At 34.3% G+C, this 23,413-nt stretch overlaps 1 protein-coding gene across 2 annotated transcripts in view; it reads right to left on the reverse strand.

Annotated features, from left to right (window-relative positions):
- OTOGL (otogelin like) overlaps positions 1-23,413 on the reverse strand; it is a 142,526-nt gene that overhangs the window by 75,372 nt on the left and 43,741 nt on the right. For both annotated transcript variants that reach the window (XM_019751251.2, XM_074325364.1), the window contains 7 exons: positions 22,022-22,231; positions 19,950-20,115; positions 19,064-19,138; positions 16,725-16,777; positions 15,042-15,204; positions 10,941-11,048; positions 10,066-10,204 (listed from right to left, as the gene is read on the reverse strand). In XM_019751251.2, the coding sequence (XP_019606810.2) occupies positions 10,066-10,204; positions 10,941-11,048; positions 15,042-15,204; positions 16,725-16,777; positions 19,064-19,138; positions 19,950-20,115; positions 22,022-22,231 (914 nt within the window). The remainder of the gene's footprint in view (positions 1-10,065; positions 10,205-10,940; positions 11,049-15,041; positions 15,205-16,724; positions 16,778-19,063; positions 19,139-19,949; positions 20,116-22,021; positions 22,232-23,413) is intronic.

A 23,413-nucleotide genomic window follows, 5' to 3' on the forward strand; every position in this document is an offset into this window, starting at 1 on the left:
GTCACCTATAGAAAAGTTAGGAAGGGTCTAGCAGTGGTTGATGAGAAAAGTCAATTGTAGTTTACAAAGAATCCTTAGTTTGAGAGACTATTATTTAGCCCCACACACTCTAAATCTAATGCCCTCACCTCTGACCTCATCCTCACCTTCTTTTGGCCACTTCCCACTAAATCCACTAAGCACATGCTGTCTAGAATCAGGGTTTCTACTTTTCTATCCCATTTTCATGGATAGGCTTCTGTAAGTCTACAGACCCTGGAAATTCATTGTAAAATGGTGTTTTGGGGTATCCTTATTTTTCTAGGAAGAAAGTCCATAGTTTTCATCAAATTTTTGAAGTGGTCCCTATCCCCCCAAAAGTTAAAAGCCACACTTCTCTAAGAGTTCCTCCGCTAAATTGGGGAAGGTGGGAATTTCGTCAGAACATAGTGACATTTCTCTTTGGACTCAATACCAAATTTTTAAGAACTCACAAACATTTCCCGAATCCTTTTCATTTTTAGACATATGAGTCAGTGTTTATTTTTAAAGTGAGAAAAATATTTAAATGTTTGGAAATCGTATCAGTCTTGATGCAAATTCTCCACATTTAGTTTTTCATATCACCAGCAATATGAGCACTAGCTCAATATATCCCTTGGTTTGTCAAAATTCTTCCTGTCTTATTAGTAATTACTATAGAATAGTGCCTAGAGGATAGGTTTTCAAGGAATAGAGTTGACAGAAAAATGAATGTGTCCCTCTGTGACCCATTTTTCTTTTCTTCATAGGAACTGAGAGCTTTTGCTCCCTTACAATCCTTTTGCAAAGCATTGCCTAAATTTTGAAAAGGAGAATAATAAGGGTCATTAAGATGATTATGGCATTGTACTACTCAAAAAATAATGCCATACTTTTCTGCCTTAATTAATGATTTTCAAAGAAGAAAAAAAATACATAATTTAGGATTTTATTTTGCTCTTCCTCTTGGGAATAATTATTTAGATTAAAGGATGTAAAAAGCTGCCTGAAAGGCTTTCTATTAACATTACATTTCTATTACTTTTGACTAAAGTACATCAATGTTATCTGTATTCTTTATGTTAACTCAGAAAAGCCAAGAAATATTCCACACTGTATGGTCTGTCTTGTAATAGCATGTTATGTTAACAGTAACAAAACAATATCAATTCCTAAGAATCACACTTCTACAATTTCTATTTCTAATGTCTTTCAGGTTATATTAGGCTTGGAGATAATGCTACAGAGTTGCTAAGCAACATAGTAAGAATGACTACAAAGCTAAAGGAATAAAGTCAACATCAGTGTGCCACTGGGATTTCTCAAACCCTTTATTCTCAGGTACTGAAAGCAATTGTTGAAGAATATTCTCCCAAGTGATTCTGAAACCTAAAATGTCAGCACCTCTCAAGGTAGTATATTATTTTACTTGACATCTCAATCTGTGCACCTGTCCTAGCCCCAGCCTTTTAAGAGTAACTACCCCACACAAAGTCCCTGCTGATACAGAAGCCACAGGTAGCAATGTTTATGTCCCAGAGTTGATGGACCCAAAGCATTACACTCAATTATGGGTCAACAAACTTTAATGATGGCAAGAAAATAGACAACTCTAGCCAATAGATTATCTCTCACATTTGAGCCAGAAAATAGTGGTTTAAAAAAAAGTTTTTGTAGTAAGATCTGAGGGTGAATGGACATAGAATAGAAGGTAAGTGATGCTGAACTGCTGAGAGCAAGCTTAAGATATGAGGAAGCAGAAACAATGATTAAACTGAAGCAAAGATAGAGAAAGAAAGAAAAAAACAGAAAAGAGAGTTATACAAGCAAGCCTGAGGAAGCGGAGAGTAGAGAATTCACAAAGAATGTCTGAGCTGCATGAATGATATCAGAGCATCCAGGAATTCCTGCTACCCGGGAGGCAAAACACCCTTCAGTTGTCACATTTGTCCTGTGCAAGGATTTCCTTGGGATGTTATTTCCCGTTAGGTTTTTACACACAAATTACCACAGGACCCACCCCCTACTGTTCTATCCTGAAAGAGCAGACACTTAACCAGAATGTCACTGGGAAGGAAAACCACCCTGAGGTGCTCCACTGCAAAGAAAATCTGTTTGAAAATATGATAATAATGAAGTGGGTTATAATGGGGTGAAATATGTCAGTACCAATGCCTCCCCCTTCTATGAAACTTTCCTGGTAACTATTTTTCTAGTCAAAATCAGTTACATTCCCACAACAGAGCTTTCATTTGGCCCCGACTTTTAGCTTCTTGTTTATTAATGACTCCCGTAAATGTAAAACAATTGAGGGTAAAGCTAATGTCTTCATTATTGTTCCCTTAACAGCTCTTCCTGTGTTTCCCCAAAAATAAGACCTAGCCAACCATCAGCTCTAATGTATCTTTTGGAGCAAAAATATAAGACCTGGTCTTATACTACATTATATTATATTAGACCTGGTATTATATTATATTATATTATATTATATTATATTATATTATAATTATAATTATAATTATATTATACCTGGTATTATATTATATTATATAAGACCCAGTCTTATATTATATTAAAATGGGACCAGGTCTTATATTAATTTTTGCTCCAAAAGATGCATTAAAGCTGATGGCCTGGTTAGGTCTTATTTTTGGGGAAACATGGTAGCATAGAGGCATAGAGTGTAGACTTAAATATTTAATTGATAAACTAATTTTAAAAAATAGAAAAGTAGAAAAATAACTACTGGAAAACATATGCTATAGTGCTATCGAAATGTTTTACAGGGTTTTAATACATAGGGTCTATTATCTAAATATGTAAATTATTATAATGCCAAGTAAATACAAAACCTTAATATCTAAGATTAATAATGGGGATGAATCTTATGGGTAAAAGATCATAGCCATTTTGCCTAAAATTTCCAACAAAGATATAATATTTAACGATTACCTTACATGGATAAAGTAGAAAACTATTTAAACATTTGTTTCCTGAAAGGGGAGTTAAAGAATGAATTCAATAAACTCCAAGATATTTATCTTTTTACTCAAATAGATTAAAAAATATTCCAAAGCTTTCTACAAAGTTTTGTTCAGATAATTCTAAAAATTAAATAAAATTAATATAGATTCATTTCCATTTCAACTCTGAAAACATTAAGTATCAAAATTGTAGAGCAATTTATTTTAGATTTTATCATATAATTTAATTTTAAATATTTCTGCATTTCCTGATATAGAAATGTTTAGAAAACTATAAAGAACTGATTGGATTGAAAATATCCACTATAACATAGCCAACATATGTTATACTAAATATCAATAAATGTCCAAATTGTCTTTCTGCCACTGATCCTTTTGTCTTCAGCATGTTTGTCCTACAAACAATATAAGTAAACACTGCACTGTTCAAGGAGGTCATAGAGAGGACCTGATGGGTGGTTTACCCGTGAACTGGACCCAGACAATCAGAGGTTCCCCACCCCCTTCCCCTGTGCTCGGATTGTTCGTTCTGCCCACTGTCCCCACAGTGAAAGAAGTAGTTTTCAACGACTCAGAGTTGAGAAAGCAGTATGTTGTTGACACCATCACTGCTGTAAGTGACTGAACCCAGTTAAGGCTTCTATATAAACTTTTGAGATTCTGGCAAAAAGTTGTGATCTACTCGTGTTGTGACTACCCAAGACAAGCCTTATATGTAAGTTCCCTTGCTTATTACAACTGCCTCCTACCAATCTGGATGGGCCTATCTCTTTCTTTAGTCTCTCCTTGCCCTCTGTGTACAGGGGCCAGTTTCAGATTTCACCTAGGAAGCTCCCAAGTTTGCTAACACACGTGCAGCTGGAAGACAAACCACTTTAAGAATTTCATTTTAGGGAACCAAGATGATTGGCTTAAAGATGGTAAATACATGTAAATGATTTTTATTTGGAGAAAATTTTAAATTGGCCACCTATCTCCTAGTCTAAAACTTAAGATAGTTTTAAAGTAGTTTCTTTTCTATGAGACTAACGCAGCAAAAAAAAAAAAAAGATTTGGAGACAATCAGTTGGTAAATAGAAAGTCACTCAAAAATATCAAAAGATTTTTTTAGGAGGAAAGGCTTTGCCAGTCACCTTTAAGGATGGCCAATGGAATGGAAGGTAGGTAAGAGAAAGATATGTAGCATTCAAATAAACATCATTTTTTAAAAAGAAATACCTATTATCAATTCTATAATGTTTTTAGAGCCTCAATTTGTTCCTTAATTCTATAATTTCCCTTTTCTTTTATTTATATCCCTTAGCATACATTTAGTTTTTTATTTTATTAATTCTATCATCTTCTTTATAACTTCTAGAAGGTAGAAACTATTTCTATTTTATGGGGAGTGACTTTTATTCAGAATGTAATTCTCATCTGATTTTTATCTGTTAGTTCTTTTTTTATTTTTTGTTTAGGTACCACACTGTTGTATAATTTGCATTTCATTCTTAATTGACAGAGATAGCTCTATCAAGTTCTATCTGGATCTTTATATTTGCCTTAATAGAATGTAATGGATTTCTCTTGAATTCCTTTCCTCTCTGTTTTCATTTTCGATGGATAAATACATAAAACAGAGTCTGTATCTTCAAGGTATTATGAGATCACAAGCAACAAAGAGTTTTATAGAGGAGACAGACATGGAAATTTGGAGCCTGTGAGCCCCAATGTTTTAAGCAACTCTTGGAGAAAGGAGTTACCAGAGGAGACTGAGTACTCATTAGAGACAATGGACAAATAGAAGCAGTAAAATTATGTCAGAGAAGACTAGACAAGAGGCACTTCAAGAAAAAATATGGTAAACATTGAAAAGGTTTAATTGGATTTTGCATTTAGGTCATCGTTGACTTTTACAGTTGCATTTTCTATGAATTTTGTGATTAACTGATTAATAACTCTCCCTCACCAGCCCAAGATTCACAGGAGGCAAAACCCATATCTATCTTTGCTCATCATGGTAGCTTCACTTCTCATTATAGGGCCTGGCACATAGAAATCACACAAGAAACATTGATGTGAAAATGATGAAAGGTATAGGAATTTGAGCAGTGAAATTAGAAGGGTTTTCAGTGGCTTAAGGAAAGCATTGAACATTTGAGATACACCTGAAGAGAATGTTGAAAACCCTAATCTAGAACAAATTATAAGAAAAACCCTAACAGTGATTGGGGTTGTCACAGATTAAAGAAAGTAGAATTCACTCTGAATCTAGGAGATGGGATATTATATTTCTCATTTTTGCTGAAGACATTCAGTGTTCCCTCTTTCTTTGAGTTTATAGCACAGTTCAAGGTACTGTTAGGTTTCTCATCTTTTTTTCCCTCTTAAATTAGTCTTAACTCAGGAAAGACAATTATGACTTTAGTCTAGATTTTCTTCAACACAAAAATAATGTGCTATATTCCACATGCTATTTATAGTAAGGGGTAAACAGCCTCCAAAATGAATAAAACATCAGAGAACTCACATTTTTTAAAGGCTTGATAGGCATCAACAAAGATATGATAAGCACTTACTATGTATCTAGAATTAGATTATATTTAAAACTCCACAATCCACAAAAAAAGGACTTTAATATCTCTTCCAATGTGAGGGTCAAGTAACATTATATTCGTAAAATAAGGTTGAGTAAGTATTCGTTTTTAAATGTCCAACTGGCAAATAAAGGAAATTTTATTAATTAGACTACAGATTCTCCACAGGTTCCTAAAAAATAAATGATGAGTTTCATCATATAAAAATATGTTACAAGTAACAAAGATAAAGCCTGGAATCTGTAATCAAGATAAAGAGTAAAGAGAGCTGCTTGACAAGAAACAAAATATTAAATATATTGTTCACAGAAGTGATTCCTGCCACTAAAAAAGCAGCAAGTAAATGAATGGAGCTGGTAGCTCCATTCATTAAATAGTATATTCAATATTCTATCTTTCTCAAAGGAAATGTGGATTCTTCCAGAGGAAAAGAAGGCCCTGCCATGGGAAAGCTAGACAGGTGGAGTAAGATATATATATATATATATATAATGTGTGTATATATACACATATATACATATATTTACGTATATATACATTATATATATACATATATGTATATATATATATACATATATATGTGTGTGTGTATATATATATATATATATATATATATATATATATATATATATATATGGAGAGAGACAAATCAAAAAGAAAAAAAAATCCAAGCACTAAGAAATTTACTATCTGGCATGATAATATTTCAAGACATGAAAGTAGATTGCCTTGGTCAATCACTAATTTATCTTTGGTAAGAAATAATTCTCTGCTCCTCAGTCAAATAAAATACTTCTTGGCTTGTCAAGTATATACTGGTCAAACTATCCTAACCATTTTCTGGACCTGGTTCTGGTTTCATTAATTTTAGTAAAAATGCCCATTATAATACAATAAATAATTCACTAGTATAATTCTAATTAATTATTAATAGTACGTTTTCTTTTCTTATTTACCAAATTAAATTCAGTAAAAGTTAAGGTCTGAAGTCTATTGTTTTAAACATACCTCCTTTCTTAAAGAACATTATTAAAAATAAATAAATAAATAAAATGAACACTTCTGCTTTGGCAGACAATAAGGCACATATAAGTCTAGAAGTCAAAAATGTAGACTTTTAATATTCTTCATGTCTTAATCTTTCTACATGAACCGTAATGATAAATTTTAATCTAGATATTAAATTAGAGATCCAAATTTCATTGCTTACTAAAAGATGGGAAGAATGTTTCCTGTGACGTGTCTTCTTATATGCAAGCAGACGTACCTCATTAAAACTTGAAATTGAACATGATGTATTCATTTTAACAGAAGAATATAGTGGGAAATTAAAGTGATGATAGGAAATCAAGTTTATAAAGCCTAAATGCCAAACGTTAATGGCTCTTGCCTGCTAAATGGAATGGTACTGCTACATTGCAGCACTAATAAAAAGAGACTGCTACAATCCATCAGCATCAAACACAAGAATATATTTTCATTTTGCCAGGAAGCAGAATTGGGACAAATATTTTACTTGAAATACTTTATGAGCCATCATCATTTGAAAATACAGTGGTAATACTATGATTTCTCTCCTGTGAAGGAAAACAAGGGGTTAAAGAAAAGCCAGACAGGACATACAGATCAAATAATTAGTTATTAAGAATTCACCAAATACCCAACATTTTGCTAAGTTATTTGGATAGGAAAAAAAGAAATGGAAGACATGATCACTGTCTTTAAAACTTTAGAATTTTCTTGGAAAAATATTTTCTAATATAGAGTATACAGAATAGGCATGTCTTAGTTAACATTAAATATGACATAAAAATGTGTTTATTAAAATGAATGAAATGATAATGCATAAGCACAGATCATTGTTACATAATGGAAAATGTCTGCAAAGACGGTGATACGTTGACAAGGTTTTAAATTCTTTTAGTAAATATTTTTAAACAATTTTTTCCATATACAAAATGAAAATAAAGCTTTTTGTTTTACTACTTAAAATGATAAAAAGCATCTTTAACATTAATGATATATCCAATGGAAACATATCATGTATGACGTGATATTGTCAACAATGCTTCCTTTTTCCTGGATATAACTTAAAGTTTACTATTCAGAATAACAGGAATTTTTCATAAACAACAAAAATCAGTTTTTTAAAGAAGAAAATATTCTACATCCTTGCTACTCAAAGAATGGGCTGCTTGTTCATCAGGGTGGCTTGTAAAAATTGCAGAATCCAAGATCCTGCTCCAAATCCATGGAATCAGAATCTGTCTTTTACAAAATCTTCACATGATGTGTATGCACACGAAAGTCTAAAAAGTATTGTTCTACATACTTCATGTTGAAGGCATGTATACCCATTTACAGCAAATATTAGATACTAATTAAGTATAAGCGTGTGCTTTCTACCCTCTAGTAGAAACTGTTAAAAAATTGAACAGGTAACTTATCAGCTCTTACAATGCTACCAGAATTGTGCTAGTCCAGTGAGGACCCCAAAAGAAGTGTAGCACATAGTTCTGACATAAAATGATACACAATCTAGATGAGCGTATGCAAAATAATCAGAATATAATGAGCTGCTTACTTTTGACGTGATGTCTATAAATATAATTGGATGTAAGAACAAGACAGGTAAATGTAAACTGGAAATACCACTTTGTGGGAGCAGAGCAGAGGCAATCGCCTACAGAAAATACCCTGAGAAAAGACACGGAGGAAGGATAGAGCTAACAGAAAAATGTCATAGGAATTTTGACTTTATGGAGACAGTAATTGGGAGTCACTGTAGTTCTTAAAAAGCAATGGTATGATAACAATGTGAGTCTTAGAAAGATTAATAGAATGAAAAAATGTATTATTGTGGGGATATACTTGAGTCAGAATGACAGAGTGGAAGTTGAGGGTCAGAGCTGTCCATGTCTATTTGGAATTCATCAGTCTAAAGGGGTGGTTAAGATTGTGGATGAACACATCAAGCATTAGGAGAAAAGGGCAGAAAGTCAAGAACAAGAACAGACAAGAACAGTTCTGTCAACATTCATTGAATAAATTTGTTCTCAGCACTGTAGTCCGTGCTGGTAAAAGGATGACTAAGGCTTAATCTTTGTCCTGAAGGAGCCAACTCAGTCATCTAAGTTCGGGGTGGGGGGAAACAAAGAAATAAAGCAGAAGAGACATTGAAGGACTGAAATTGCATCATATCCAGAACATCAGAGAAGGGAATTTAGAGGAGTATCAGAGATACCTAAGTGTCAAGGGAAATGAGGATTTGGTACAAAATCAGTCTGACACATGTTCAGAATGAGGTATCAGTTTATGTATTCAGATCTCTAAACTGTTACGTATGTTTCCAACCTTCTCAATTTACAATCTAAATTTCAGGGGTTGAGAAAATTCTAATGTAAAACTGTTTGTAAAACAATGTTTGTCCTAAGAGGACAAATACTTATAGGAGGTAGAAGCATCACGAAGCCTTTCAAAACAGCACAAAACAAAATAAAGCAAAAACCTTATAGGCAAGTTGTCATCATCTATAATTATCTAACTGCCAAATCCATTCCTAGGAATTTATTTTTTAAGAAACTTAAAATTGTTCACAAAGGAGGCTTAGAGTAGTACCAAAAGGAAAATTCAATAGTTTAAAACATAAGAAGAAGCTTTATTTAAGTTTGGAAGTATATAGATTTTACTGTTCATTTTCTTATTTAATCAAACAAATACAAAATGGGAATGTGTCTACTTTCTTGACACATGCTTAGAGAACAGGATCACACACAAACCTCTAATAATCTAAAAGCCAGGGGGGGAAAAAAAATGTTTTCAAGATAATCTCAGGTTACCTTGCCGAAGGAAAAGCTGTCATGTTGTTTATTTTTGTGCAATTTCTTTCTAAAGCTTACATTTTTCATTTAAAAATTTAATTCTGGGATCAATGAGATCTCAATAAAATTTAGGTATACAAAATATACAAAAACATTAAAGATATGATAAATTTTAAGGATTTTATCAAATATACAAAGCCCAGCATTTACCAAAATATGTCCTTAAAACAGCATGTCTATAATTGAGAATAATATATCTTGACTGCAAGAACTGTAAGCAATATATCATCCAATGCATAATCTAATGTCTTATATTTGTATTCACTAAACTAAGCCGATAAGTAATAAATAGTTGACATTTATTGAAAAGTAAATATATATCAAGAACTTTCGGAGAATTTTGCATATATTTATCTCATTTAATCCTAAGAACCCTAGAGACAGGTATAGTTGTTATCCTCATTTTACAAATGAGGAAACAGAGGTACAGAAAGTTTAAGAAGTGGCCCATCGCTTGTAAATAATAAAACTCTAGAATAAGCCAAAGAAATTAGTTTAAAATTGTTTAGCTTTGATAGGTTTCATTAATGACATTGGGATTTGAGATACCATGGCCCAGCATACTTGCTTTCATATGACATGTTTACATGATTGCAAATAAAAGTATAAGTAATTGGGACATACCTTTATCAAAAATACCTGACAGTCACCAATATAGTCATATTCCAGTCCATCAAAAGAATGATAATGCCGGTCCCCATATATTGTGCATACAGCTGGGCATGGAAAATATGTGCAGTTGAACATTCCTCGTCGACAAACACTATCAGAAAATAACACCCGTTACCTTTTTAAGAAACTTGGCTATAATTATTGTTTTTCAAGTAATATAAGCATTGGAAGGTTTGTATTCAAGAGCATTCACTGAGCTAAGTCCTTATAAATATTGCCAATTCATTCTGATAACATTTGTACACTGACAAACTAGCCATGTATTTACCACTTTATATAAATTATCAGACACCACAACCAAGCCTAGAAATTGTGCCTAGATCACACTGAAAACAGACAATGGAATAAAACTTTAAACATAGGCATGTTTAGCTGGTCACTAAAAGGACACAGTGCCCTCTCTTATACTTGAGTCAATTTAAATATATTAGACATGAATTTTTTCAAGCTTAGACTTTTGATCCACATTTTAAGGAAATTATATTTCAATTTTATTTTATGGTATTCTTTTGGCTTATTTCCAAACAGAAGACATCCCTTTCAATATGACCTTCTCTTTGGAATGTTTATCACTTTCTTATAAACTGGAGGTATTTTTCCTATTAAATTATCATATTTCACATGTTTCTTCTGTTATTGAACAAACTAATGGTACAATCCCCCTATAGACAGTAATTCTCCAACAATGCCTGAATGCCTTTAAAAATCTTACTTACTCAGGCTTGATTTGGTTTTTGCTAAAGTCAGTCACATTAAGTAAATATAAGATGATCGACACTAATACAATTGAATAGGAAAACTTTTGTAAAATAAATGAATCTCGTTACCAGGTATAACATGGTGTGGCAATCACTTCTCCTGAGAGGTACTCCCAATCTTTCCAGATACATGGACAGCTCTCAGGAATGTAACACTTTCCTTTGTGCTCTGCCAGTCTTCCAAAGGAAGAATAAATGCTGTTTAGTGTATATGACTAATTTCAGTTTTAAAACAAGTCAGTAATCGTGTCATATTCAAAACTATCTCTATTTATTACAGCTATCACAGGCTCATTCTACCTGGCCTATTGGAGGGTTGAATCCAGTCTTTATCCCCCTTTTCCCATGTAGTACCTTGCATATCACAGTAGTATGTAAATGCTAGGCAAATGATTAGATGCAATATTTTAACCCTTTTGTTATTACGTAGTACAATAAAAGGGAGGAAAAAAACCTGAATTCCTGGATAAAGTGAGTTATTCTTCAAAAATAAATAAATAAATAACAACATGGAAGTAAAGGCCCCTTTCTTCAGTATTTACTACTTAAAAGAGAAGAAACTCTGAGTATAACAATTTTTTATAAAATAGTGAATTATGAGATGGATAACATTTTCTGTAGGAGACAGAGCGAGGAATCAAAAGCTTCTTTTATAAGAGCTTAAAGTTAAAATCATGAGAGTTTAGTTCAAGTGTGTTCTGAATAAAAAAATCATTATATCAAGTTTTCACATTATTATTAACATATCAAGTTTTGAATGTTGGTTTTCTTTCAAGTGTTATTGCCTTCCTGAAAGATTACCTCATGAAAAAATATCTGAATATATCTATAAATATAAAAATTAAAACAAAATAATTACTCATAATCTCAAGGAAGAATTAACTTTGTTATCAAAATATTTTAATATGAAGATTAAATAAATGCATGATATATATTTCAATATAATATAAATATATACATATTTTTTCAATATTATTAAAATCTTTTTTCAAAAATTATTTTCACAAATAGTAAAATAATAATAAATAACAAATATAATAATTTTAACATAATAATAAAATAATTTAAAATACATGACAGATAAAATAATAGTAAAAAGAAAATAGCTACTAAAAATAGATAAAATATATAAATGTTTTTTTCTGAATTTGTTTCAAAATATCATAATTCAATGCTATAAAAATTAATGTAGAGGTAAGGAATCCTGAATTCTTGCCTCTTCTCTCAAATAGAAATAATATACTCTATTAGTGCTCTGCTTTCCTCTCAACACTCATTTAACACAGTACTGAATGAAATTCCTCATTCAATGTATACATTGTCACTTGACTTTAAGCTTCACTCAGGAAGATCATGAATGTGTTGTTAATGGCTATGTCCCAATATCTAGTACATAGCAAACACACAGTTATTGAGTAACGGTAAATAAATGAACCTATGTATATAAATGATGCACTACCTCTTTCAGGTGTCTTTCTTTCAGACAAAAATACCCTACAGTCCATGATTTCTCACCTCAACCTGCCCCAAACTTTGAGCTACTTTCCCTGGATATTGCATCTCTCCATTGTCTGGGAAACCTTTCTTCTCCCTCGCTCTGCCCACAAGACTTCTTCTCATCATTTAAAATTCAATTTAGCGCAATCTTTTCAATGCAATATTTTATGTCCCATACTCCCTGTACATAGCAATTTGTACAAATGTTTATTGGAGGATTCATCAAAACGAATGGCAAGTACTTTATTAAATGTCTTAACAGAGATCATAAAAGCAAGGACAAAAACTAATATTTTCCAGTGTTTATTATGGCCACTATACTAACCACTTTCAATGCATCACTAATTCATCTAATTTTAGTGACGATCCCATAAAGTAGATTCTTTCGTTATCCTATAATACATGGATTTTTGTACCCACCATCCCTGTAGCTTAACATTCTATCCCTAACATTATGTGCTTCAAAAAAAATTGGCTGTCCAGTTGTTTAGCGGAGGGATGCCTCACCTAAATGAACCGCAATCCCTATATATCCAGCCAAAGTAGTGGCTTTAAGTAGTTATGCTAATGACTGATGAGTTTTTCATAACTACTCAGAACTGGAAGAAGGAAAAAGGAAGCTATAAATCATTTGTAAGTTAGCTCCATTAAGCAGGCTTGGACAGTGGGGTAAGTAATAATAAAAAATTTACTGAGCACCTACCATATGACTGGTGTGCTGCATCCATGAAATAGATAATATGACACCCATTTTAAAAAGAGGAAGTTGAGACTTGAAGTGGTTGAGTAACTTGCCCAGACTTACTTCAGTTAATAAGAAGGAGGACAAGTATTTGAACCCAACTCTATATAACTCTTTCTACTATATTACTCTCCATTTCTTGAATCCACAGTGATTTCTAAACTAAGGTATGTAGTCCTTCTGTAGTTTCCTCTGAGAACTGCAGGTATTATATGGAGCTTCTTGGAAACAAGTTATATTAGACGTATTATCCTAAAATAAGCCAGCCAAGGTCACATGGAAGACGATCCAAATCATATTACTATAAACAACTTTATAATAGAAAGTTCTGTATAATAGAATTATTTCCAAATCAGTCAGAGGCCTCTTAGTCAATTCCAACTATGTTTATTTAATACAGTAATAGAAGGTGGGAGAAAATTTCTTTACATTTCTGTAATGAGATTTAACCAGTAAATAAATAAATCATTGTTGAACTGAAAGCGAGAGGTGACAATAAATAGATTTTTTTTAAAATAATAGCATCAACCAAAAGCATATGAAACAAAATTAGGATGTAGCTGTATCTAATCAGTAATGCTTCCGTAAGAGTTGTAATCAAATCAAATAAATCAAGCAATGTTCTGAATTTCAATTATTTTATCATAACAAAGGTTATTTTTCCCTGGTCCTTTTTACTAAAATGTCTTCCTTGCTCATCTGCTCTAGCCTGATTTCTACCTGCCTTTATTTTCCCATGCAGGCTGTTCTTTCAACTTCCTCCTGTGTCCTTTCTCTCTAAAGAGATTGGTACAATCCCAACTTACTTGGCTCTTAGACCTATTTTAGATGGGGACCATTCAGACAAATGCAACTCTCCAGGGAAACAAACCACAAAACCTCTCTCTTCTTCACTCATGGCTTCTATGAACTGAGCCCAGGAATCCCTTTGTGTGAATGTGTTCATCAAAGAAGAATGGGTGACCTATTTGCCTTAGGTGGCCCTCCCTCTGAGCATTGCCTCTATTTATTACCAGGAGAGGGAGGGCTAATGTGGCCAGATTATATGTGTGCCAGCAAGAAGCTGATAGCACCGGATTCTGTATTTGTCTGCACGTGTACTAGGCATTCCTACTGCTAAAGGGAATTTACAAAGACAAGAGTAGATTATGCTGCCATAAAATAGTAACCCCTACTTACTAAGTACACACACACACACACACACACACACACACACACACACACTTCATAACGCCTAATTGAGGCTTTCAAGGAAGTTGCAGAAAAATCGCTCAGCTAACAGCAGAGCTGGGATTTGAACTCTGGTATGTCTGAGCCAGAGCTTCCACTGTTACCCACTGCCCTCCGTAGCTTCCACACACCATTCTCTGTAACATCCATTAGATAAAGCAGTTGGCATCACCATTATAACTGAACATCAGTAGTAACAGCACAACAGAATATACAAAAGACATGCACTTAAAGTGTTGTCAATGAAGAGTGGCCCACTATCACTTTTGCAAAATTGCAGTTGAATCAGGGAGTGAATGCCAAGTCCATCCTGAAATGAGTTTCTCATCAATTCACTATATTACTTTAATATTATATTAATTAATTAATACTATTTTAATACTTTAATACTGTTGTACCTTAATAATATTGTACACACAGTATACTTTAATAACATCACATACATATGTGTGACTATTTAATCACACATTATATGTGGTATGTAATATCTCACAGATAACATAGGTGATATGTTACATGAACATAGAACAATTATTAAATGGTCTTCTAGTTACCAACTAGAAGTGGTTATCTGGTTGACTGGTGGTTAGCCACCAGTCAGAAAAACCATTTTAGCTATTTCTGTAAATAGTGTTTTTAAGTGCGCTTGTGTTTTCTATTAAATCCTGAATGTTATGTATTACCAAGAAAAATAGGCTTACCCTGGAGCACAAACACAGCCACTTATGCAGGGTGAGGATGGGGCACAAGTGAAGTTCATGGCCAGGTTTGCACATGTAATCTCACAATTTACACCACCAGCTGGTAATTCAGCGTCAGGAAACCTGCAGTCGAAATATACTTTTCCCTCGGGGCAGGCATGAACTTCAGGGACAAGGCACAGACAAAGTATCATTAACTTTATGTTTGATCCATAGACAGATAATCATATTGAACTATATTTGTCATCAAAACACAAGTCACTGTAGAATATTTTACCAATTATTATTAGGTGATTCTTTTACTCTATGATGTTTGGTTAATCTATTTACAAACATTCTCTAGCTAGCTTCCCTTTAGTCACCTAAATTTCCAAAACCTATTTTGAGTTTGAAACCCATTACATAAAGAGATAATGGAACAACTAGTATGTAATTTTCTGAGGTCAACGAACAGAATATTTTGATTAAGGCAAACATATGTCATCAACTTTTGAAGAATGACAATTAGTATGTTTAAACTTTACAAATCCATGTGTTTATAATGAGCACATGATACTTTTAGATCTTGCTTCTCCTGAGTCCTTATTGGACATCAGTCCTCACTATACTGTGATGTACAGAAGTGGACATAATGATAGGTAGGTTAGGAACTACATATGCCTCCAGAAAGCTTTTGGGCTCAGAGGGATTAAATAAGTTTCCTTATTTGTGACCAAATGGACCAAATATTGTGTATTCCTTAGTGAAAAATCTGGCCACCTGGATTTCCCCTTCTTTAACTCTGAGTCACCCTGAAGCAAATGGCAGAAGGCAGGGATGGCCCAATAGCTACTGAATATGTGTGTGGTCCATGAACATACCCTGTGAGAAGCCCTAGATAGCCTGAATCTTCATAAAGTAAATCCAGAGCATACAATTCAAAGCTAATTTATAATAATATATACATGGCCGTGCAAATGAATAACAAAGCAACAGCTCGCAATTAGTTTCATCAGATTACACTCCTCCTGCCCATTAAAATCAATGAAAACAGAGTTGTTTATTCTTTGCCTAGAATTTCTCCACAGTGACTAAACATTTGAGGCTTTTGGTATGGTGAAAATAAATAACATAGCATTCCCCATTATATATGCTCTCTAGGAATTATATGAAAGTGTAAGATGACATTCTAAAGAGAAATGGCAGTAGATGTAATTTTACGTGCCATTTTTAAAGTGATGGCTGCTAGTCCTAGAGCCCTGCTACTCATACTGCAGCCTAGGAATGGCTGGCACTGGCATCACCTTGGCCATCAATAGAAATGTAGAGTCTTAGGCATCACTCCTGAGCAGCTGAATCAGAATCAGCATTTTTAAGATCTCGAGGTGATTGTGTGCACATTGAAATCTGAGAAGTGCTGGTCTACAGTAGTTTCTCAACTGCTGTTGCACAAGTGAGTCAACTGGTACCTGGATACACATCCCTGAAGCCCTTGGGGCACCTGGGGTAGGCAGCACCTAGGCAGCACCCTGGTTTGATGAACTCTGTCCCTAAGCGGCCATATATGCCCCTAAGCAGACTGTCTTACAAATGTTATAATTTCCAATGTGAAAAAAAAGTTAGGAAGCACGGAGCATCATGTTGAGAAAAGTGGGGGAAATAGAGCTGCCTTCTCCTTAAGGAAAATATCTATCTACATCTTACCAGTAGAGGGCGTTGCTGGTTCATCACATTTCACAGTTCCATTTGAACATTGGCTAGTAAAAGTAAACAAATAATTTATGAATCCAAACTTCAATATTTTTCTGTATATCAAAAACAATATAATGTGTAAGAATTGATTGAGTACATATACAAATGTTATTTTTTCCCCACAGAATTTTTTACACGTAAGTTACTGGCTTAGGTCTAATCAGGAGAGAGCTATTTCAGTTCAACACATTTCTATCGAACGTATGTGTGGGACACTGTGACAGGGGGAATACAAAGACCAAAATTCAGAGTTTTCACCCAAGTACAAAGGCTATAACATTTGGTGGGAACGTAGTACAAAGCCATGCAGGGGTAGGGCACTGTTTAATGCAATAAAGTGCAATACAGGAAGTGATGGGAGACGCAGATGGCAAAGAGGGAAAGACCAGCTCCTACTGAGACGCTAAGACTTTATCCCTGAGGTAAGTAAGCCACTGAGCTTAGTCAGAGAAGTGATATGGTTGGTTTGAATTCTAGAGAAATCATTTTGGCAGCAGCATTGAAGACAGAATGGAGTCACATCTTCCTTGCAACCTACGTTCTAAAATCATGGCATAAGACAAAAAGCAAATACGGGCAAAATTAATCTTGAAGGTCCCATAAAAAGATATGATAGGGAACAACACACCAATTCTCAACAACGCCAACATAAAGAGTTTTTCTTTCTCCAGCTTTGGACCTGATGATTGTTCTGTATTTGAGCCCACATGAAGAAACTGACTGATAGATACATATGCCATGTCACATGAAAAATATGCTTATGTATTGTCTAACACTAGCACAACACTCAGAGGTGTGATTTGCTCCCACTGAGAATTGCAGTGAGGAGCTGAGACACATAGCCTGCACTTCCATATCATACCCATTTTGCAACAGGCTTTTTGAGAGGACTGGCAAATGAGGTCTCTACACTAATGATATATCTTCTTTTTCACTGAGGAGGAATAATTCCTTAATTTTTTGCCAATTTAGTTAAATAAATTCAATTATGTTAAATTCAAGAGAGCTACATAACACCTGGCAAAATGGAATGGGACAAGACTAGAGGCAAAAAAAAACCAGGTAGAAAGGTCCAGGGAAGAGAAGGTAAAGAGACATTGTTAAGTAGTGGTGATGGAAAGGAGGGGGATTACAACTACATGCAGAAAGTAAACTCCAGAGTCACTGGGAGTTTATTGGCTCGGGTTATTAAGCAGGAGGAAGGAGTCAAAAATGACTCTCATTTTTGGCTTAGGAAACTGTGGCCGGTAGTACAACCTAAGAAAAAGATCCAAGAGCTGGTTGCTTTTGTATCATGATTGAGGAGTGGAAGGAAGGGACATGGAGGTAACAGTAAGGTAAATTGAGTATAGACTGTATACTGCTGTGAATATGAAACAAGCTGCAGCGCAAAGTAGGCAAGAGAACAATCACTGCAGAGCCACGCTGCCTGAGATTGAATCTCGGCTTCATTATCAAGTTGCTTAACTGCCTCAGCACCATTTTTTTCACCTGTAAACTGGGAATAAAGCCCCAGTACTTATCTTTTAGGGTTACAGTGACAAGTAAGTGTATTAATAATAGGCATAAAACACTTAGAATGCTGCTAGGACTACAGAAGGTACTTAGTAATGGTGAGATCATTTTGTGATCATTATTTTCTACTATTAACTACAGTCTACAATGATCTGTGGGCACCCATGGTACAACGATTAGGTTGGGGCAAAAGTAATTGCGGTTCAAGAGGTTAAAACTAATTGCAAAAACCACAATTACTTTTGCACCAACCTAATAGAAGAGGGATGTTAGGAGTTGGATGTAGATCAGTGTGGACTGCTGCGTGGACATGTCTGTATCTTTAACAGACAGGTTACAATCTGAATGAGTGTTCTCCTAGGAACAAGTGTCATCTCACTAGGATTAATGATGTTCTAGGGAGGCAGTACCCTGACTCCAGCATGTGACATAGTTAAATCCATTTTGGAATTGCTCCTTGTTAAGCCAGTGAATGAACCACAAAACTAAAACCCATCAGTAACTTGCATTATTTGAACATCCATCTCACTCTTAACTTCTAAGAATCGAACTGATCAAAGGGCTTCCATTTCACTGCATGAAACTTCGATGCATAACTCTTTTCTGCAGTTATGAATACAAGACAGGCATTCCATGTTGAAATGTAATATATATGGTTTTAAACGGTACCTGTATTTTTTAAATTACAATAATCATACTTTAATTTATGGATTCGGTTAAGAAATTATATTAGTACATGTTATTTGTCAAGTACAATCATCATCATTGAAATCTACCATAAGCCTGAGGGTGTTGGGATGAGCTCTCCTGGTTGATAAACACTGCCCCTGTAATGACACCGGCAATGAAATCTATAAGGAAAAAAAAAACTTAAATTAATGAAATAGGATATATATTAAAAAAAAAAAAAAAAAAAACACTAAAATTCAAGGAGACCTTATGCTCTGTGTTGGTAATTGTAAGGCACACTCTAAAGATGAATTATTCTTTGAGACTACAATGAATTCTGTTATACAAATGACAGACACCATTTAAATGTGAAGTCTTACCTAGCTTTAAATTTTGTTTTCTAAGATAGAAAATCTGCATTGTTTTAGTGACAATACAGATTGTGTTGCTTTAGTCACAAAAAAAGTCCCTGAATGTACCTCAGAGAAAGTAACTAATATATCATTTAACCCTATGGATAAGCCAAAAGTCTCTTATCTCATGTGATATTCAAGAAATTTCTGAGTGCTGACCAACATTGCAATGCTGCTCCTCAAATTTGCCAGATGATGGTGAAACATAAATCTTGTTATTAATTTTGATATGGTAAACACAAGTATAAATATTCTCCAGGATTAACCATCAGATTCCTTAACTCTTTCTGTATTTGTAACATATACAGGGTTAAAAATAAATAAATAAGTAAATAAATAAATAAATAAATAAGAAATATTAAAGACATGACTCACAAGCAGATCTTTGCAGATACGCACACCTATTTGATGGATAAGAGTGACTGCAATAGTGGGAAAAATTATTTTTTCCAATAAATTGTGCTACGTCAGTTAGAGTGAGAAAGAAAGAAAAGAAAGACACATGAAAGCGCAGCTAACCTGTAAGAGCCAAAAGAGATAAAAAGCAGATGCTGGCAACCCATTTATTCTTGTGACTTACATGGGCACACAAAAACTAAGCGTGTCTTCATAGTATTTGCCTTCAGGACAGTTGCAGCCTTCTGCACAATCATCGGTACACTGTTCCGGGGATGAGAGAGAAATGCAGGAGCGGCGACAAAAGGAGGAGCAGTGATGGTACAACATGCCTTTCTGGCACACCACCCCTGAGGACAAAGGAGAGAGATTGCCACAGAGTAGAGAAGCATTTTATGCTGGGTGAGAGGTCTAAGACAGATATAAATCATGAGAAAGAAAAAGATATCATACATCAACAAACCTAGAACCTTACAGAATCTGGAACGGAAGTTAACTAATTAAACCATCTTTGCTTCAATAGCAATACAACAGAGAAATAAAATTTCAATTTTGAAATAGTTCTAAGAGTGACATTCCATAACATTCTTTAATAGCCTGTACCATAGTTTTAAAAAATATTTAAAGTATTTTATATGTGTACATAAACTTCCTGCCCTCACATTTTAAATCTATTTACCGCTATGCTGACATTATCTTCTTTAGGGCGTTATTTAAACCTAAGTAAATTTTTAGTCTTCTACAAGTAAGACAAAATTTGACTTTATTGATCCATATTCATAGCTCTTATTTTTTCCTTCTTAATCATATTTATACTTTTTTCTAAACCTTTCCAATTTTTGTTTAGACCAAACTTAACTGATTAAAGTAGGCAAAATAAAACAATCTAAAAACACACTTGTACAAACTCCCAGAAAATACTGGGGAAAAAATATACGACTAAAATTATGTGACATGTATAATTGATCTTGAGAGAAAAAAATTAGGGGGGGAGGGAGGAGGTGAGTAACATCTCTAGATGCCAGAAGTGAATAGGGAAGTAAAATCCAGAAATTTGAATAGAGGAGAGGAGGATCAATCGGTTGGACTTTAGATTTAACTTACTAAATCTAATGAAAAATGAATGAAATGAATGAAAAATGAAACTTGGTCCTTTATAAGGCAAGGAATTGGGAGACCCTTTACTTGGACCCTCAAAAACGCTCCATCCTCAGTTGCAAAGATGGACTATAGCAAAGGTTAGCAAACTTTCTGGTAAATAGTTTCAGCTGTGAAGGACATATGGGACCTATCACAACCACTCAACTCTGCCCCTGTAGCTCAAAAGAAGCCATCGACAATGTGTAAACAAATGGGCAATAAACTTTATTTACAAAAACACAGGACACCTAAGGATGTAGTTTGCCAACTCCTGGACTAGAAGAAATCTGCCCATACTACAGAAAGATGCAAGGAAAGCCTCTCTAACTCGGTGGGTTCTGTGATAAAATAAAGTATCCTCTGAAAAACCAAAATCCTAGATTTACAACCTGCACAGGTTTGTTATATGGATTTACATTACTTTTAAATTTACATGATCATTGTCTTAGAAACCCCAAGCTGGGAAAATAACATCAAAATTGGCCAATGAACCCTCTGAAGCGAGAGGAAAAAGCTTTGCGAAACCACTGGGGGTTAGAGAGGTAGAGAGAGTGATGCTCTTCAAGCCCAGGTCATTAAGGATTCTAATGGAGGATGGGAGAAATCCCTAATACACATTAGCTCATAATAAAATTCTGGAACACATAAGGAAAGAAAACAATCTACCATGAATGAGAACAGCAGACACCATAACCAGGAGGACTAAGCCCCAAGACCTTGAGATAATACTTGTCTATTGCATAACTTGCCTATTTAACTACAAATCAGCGGTGCCACTATAACACATAATGCTTTTCCCTACTTTCTGATATTTAGATATGACATTTCTAGAATTTTTTCAAGTTTTCAAATTACTTCTGTTACATATTTCAAACCGTACAGTTACACTCTAAGTTTCCTTATAACAAAAGTCGAAAGCCATTGATCTATCCAACATATCCCCGATTTTAAGAAACAAAGTACTTCATGTGTTTTTCACGTTTGTTCATTATATTTCAAATAATGTAAGCAATATTGACCTTCCATTTTTTTTAAATGAAATCGGTAATTGCAAATGCAAAAATCTCTAAAGTGTTCTCTGATTGTCTGTAGCTGTGCTCTCACCATCATACTCACCACAGAATGAGACATGAGCTCTGAAATCAATGGTAACACCACGCTGGCTGCAGAGGTAGGCATAGTGGGCAAGAGCATTGCACAGGCAGGGGTTCCCACACTTGCATGCATCATGGCGGCATAGCTGATAGTACAACCCAGGGCTAATGTAGAAGTGGCAGGGAGCAAAGAGCTCCTGATGGATGACATCACAATGTGCTGCATATCCAACTAACAGACAAAGAACCCCATTAGCACCTCATTTACTAGTCCAGATCTTAATCCTAAATATCAAGTTCCAGAACTATCCGTGCATCTTGCATTCCTAGAAATATGCTGCATTGCTTTTAATAAGAGACAATATTTTGGGCTTACATTGTTTTTATTTGTTTGTTTTTACTTTTGGTAATATTAGTAATGGTACTTAATCTACACTCAATAACATTTTAGCAAAAAAAAATATATTGTGTTTTATCTGAATCACATAAGTAACAGAAGGGTTGCTGGAAAAAGCTCAATCACCCCATTGCCTGAGGAATATTTCAGGAAATCACCCCAATTCTACTATAAAGGATTGGTAAGTAGTGGGATCCTTATCTCCAGACATCCACACACAATAAAAATGGTGCCAGATTGAGGCTATGGCAACTCCCTGGAATACACAATTATGCAGGGTAGTTGGGAATTATTCATTCCTATGGAGTCTCTGAGGTGAATGGTAATGTAGCAGATGCCACAGAGTCATTGTACATAAGGTCTGCACAAGGCACAATGCACAGGGTTTGATAAATGAATCCACAAATGTGTGAATAAATGAATAATGGCTAGAAATTAGGGATTGGAACATACGCTAAAGGTATTGAAATACAATTACCAAGCCTTTTGGTGGGGTGTGTGTAATCACTTCTTGAAATTTGTTGACCTTTCCCTAGAGAATGACTGATCAGATACAATTTTTTATGGGAATAACAAAATTTGACAAAACAATCCAGATCCCACCTTTCTGGAAAAGGCTATGTGATTCCTTAATGTAGTAGACCTAGGTTTCATTGATTTCTTCACAGCTAAAATTAATCAATCTTGGAGTTGTCACTGCCTTTGAGAGATCAGACGAGCTGCCAGAGATCAGAATGTTTTCACTACAAAGGAATTATACCGAATTTATTTTGTTGAGTATTTTAAATATATTTATTATTGATAAGGAAATACATGGCAATTATCTGAGTGTTATATTTTTGCATTGTTCTGCATATGGATATGAAAACAAATGACTTAGACTTTACAACATACTCTTGGCATGCGTACTCCTAATCCCCAGGAACTCCAAAGCGAAGCAATATATCAGTAGGGTTTTTATTGTGTGCCCTAAGGATTTGTAAATCAAAAAATATTCCTACTGACATTAAGCAAAAG

Source organism: Rhinolophus sinicus, linkage group LG02 (genome assembly GCF_036562045.2).
Source record: "Rhinolophus sinicus isolate RSC01 linkage group LG02, ASM3656204v1, whole genome shotgun sequence".
Taxonomy (NCBI): domain Eukaryota; kingdom Metazoa; phylum Chordata; class Mammalia; order Chiroptera; family Rhinolophidae; genus Rhinolophus; species Rhinolophus sinicus.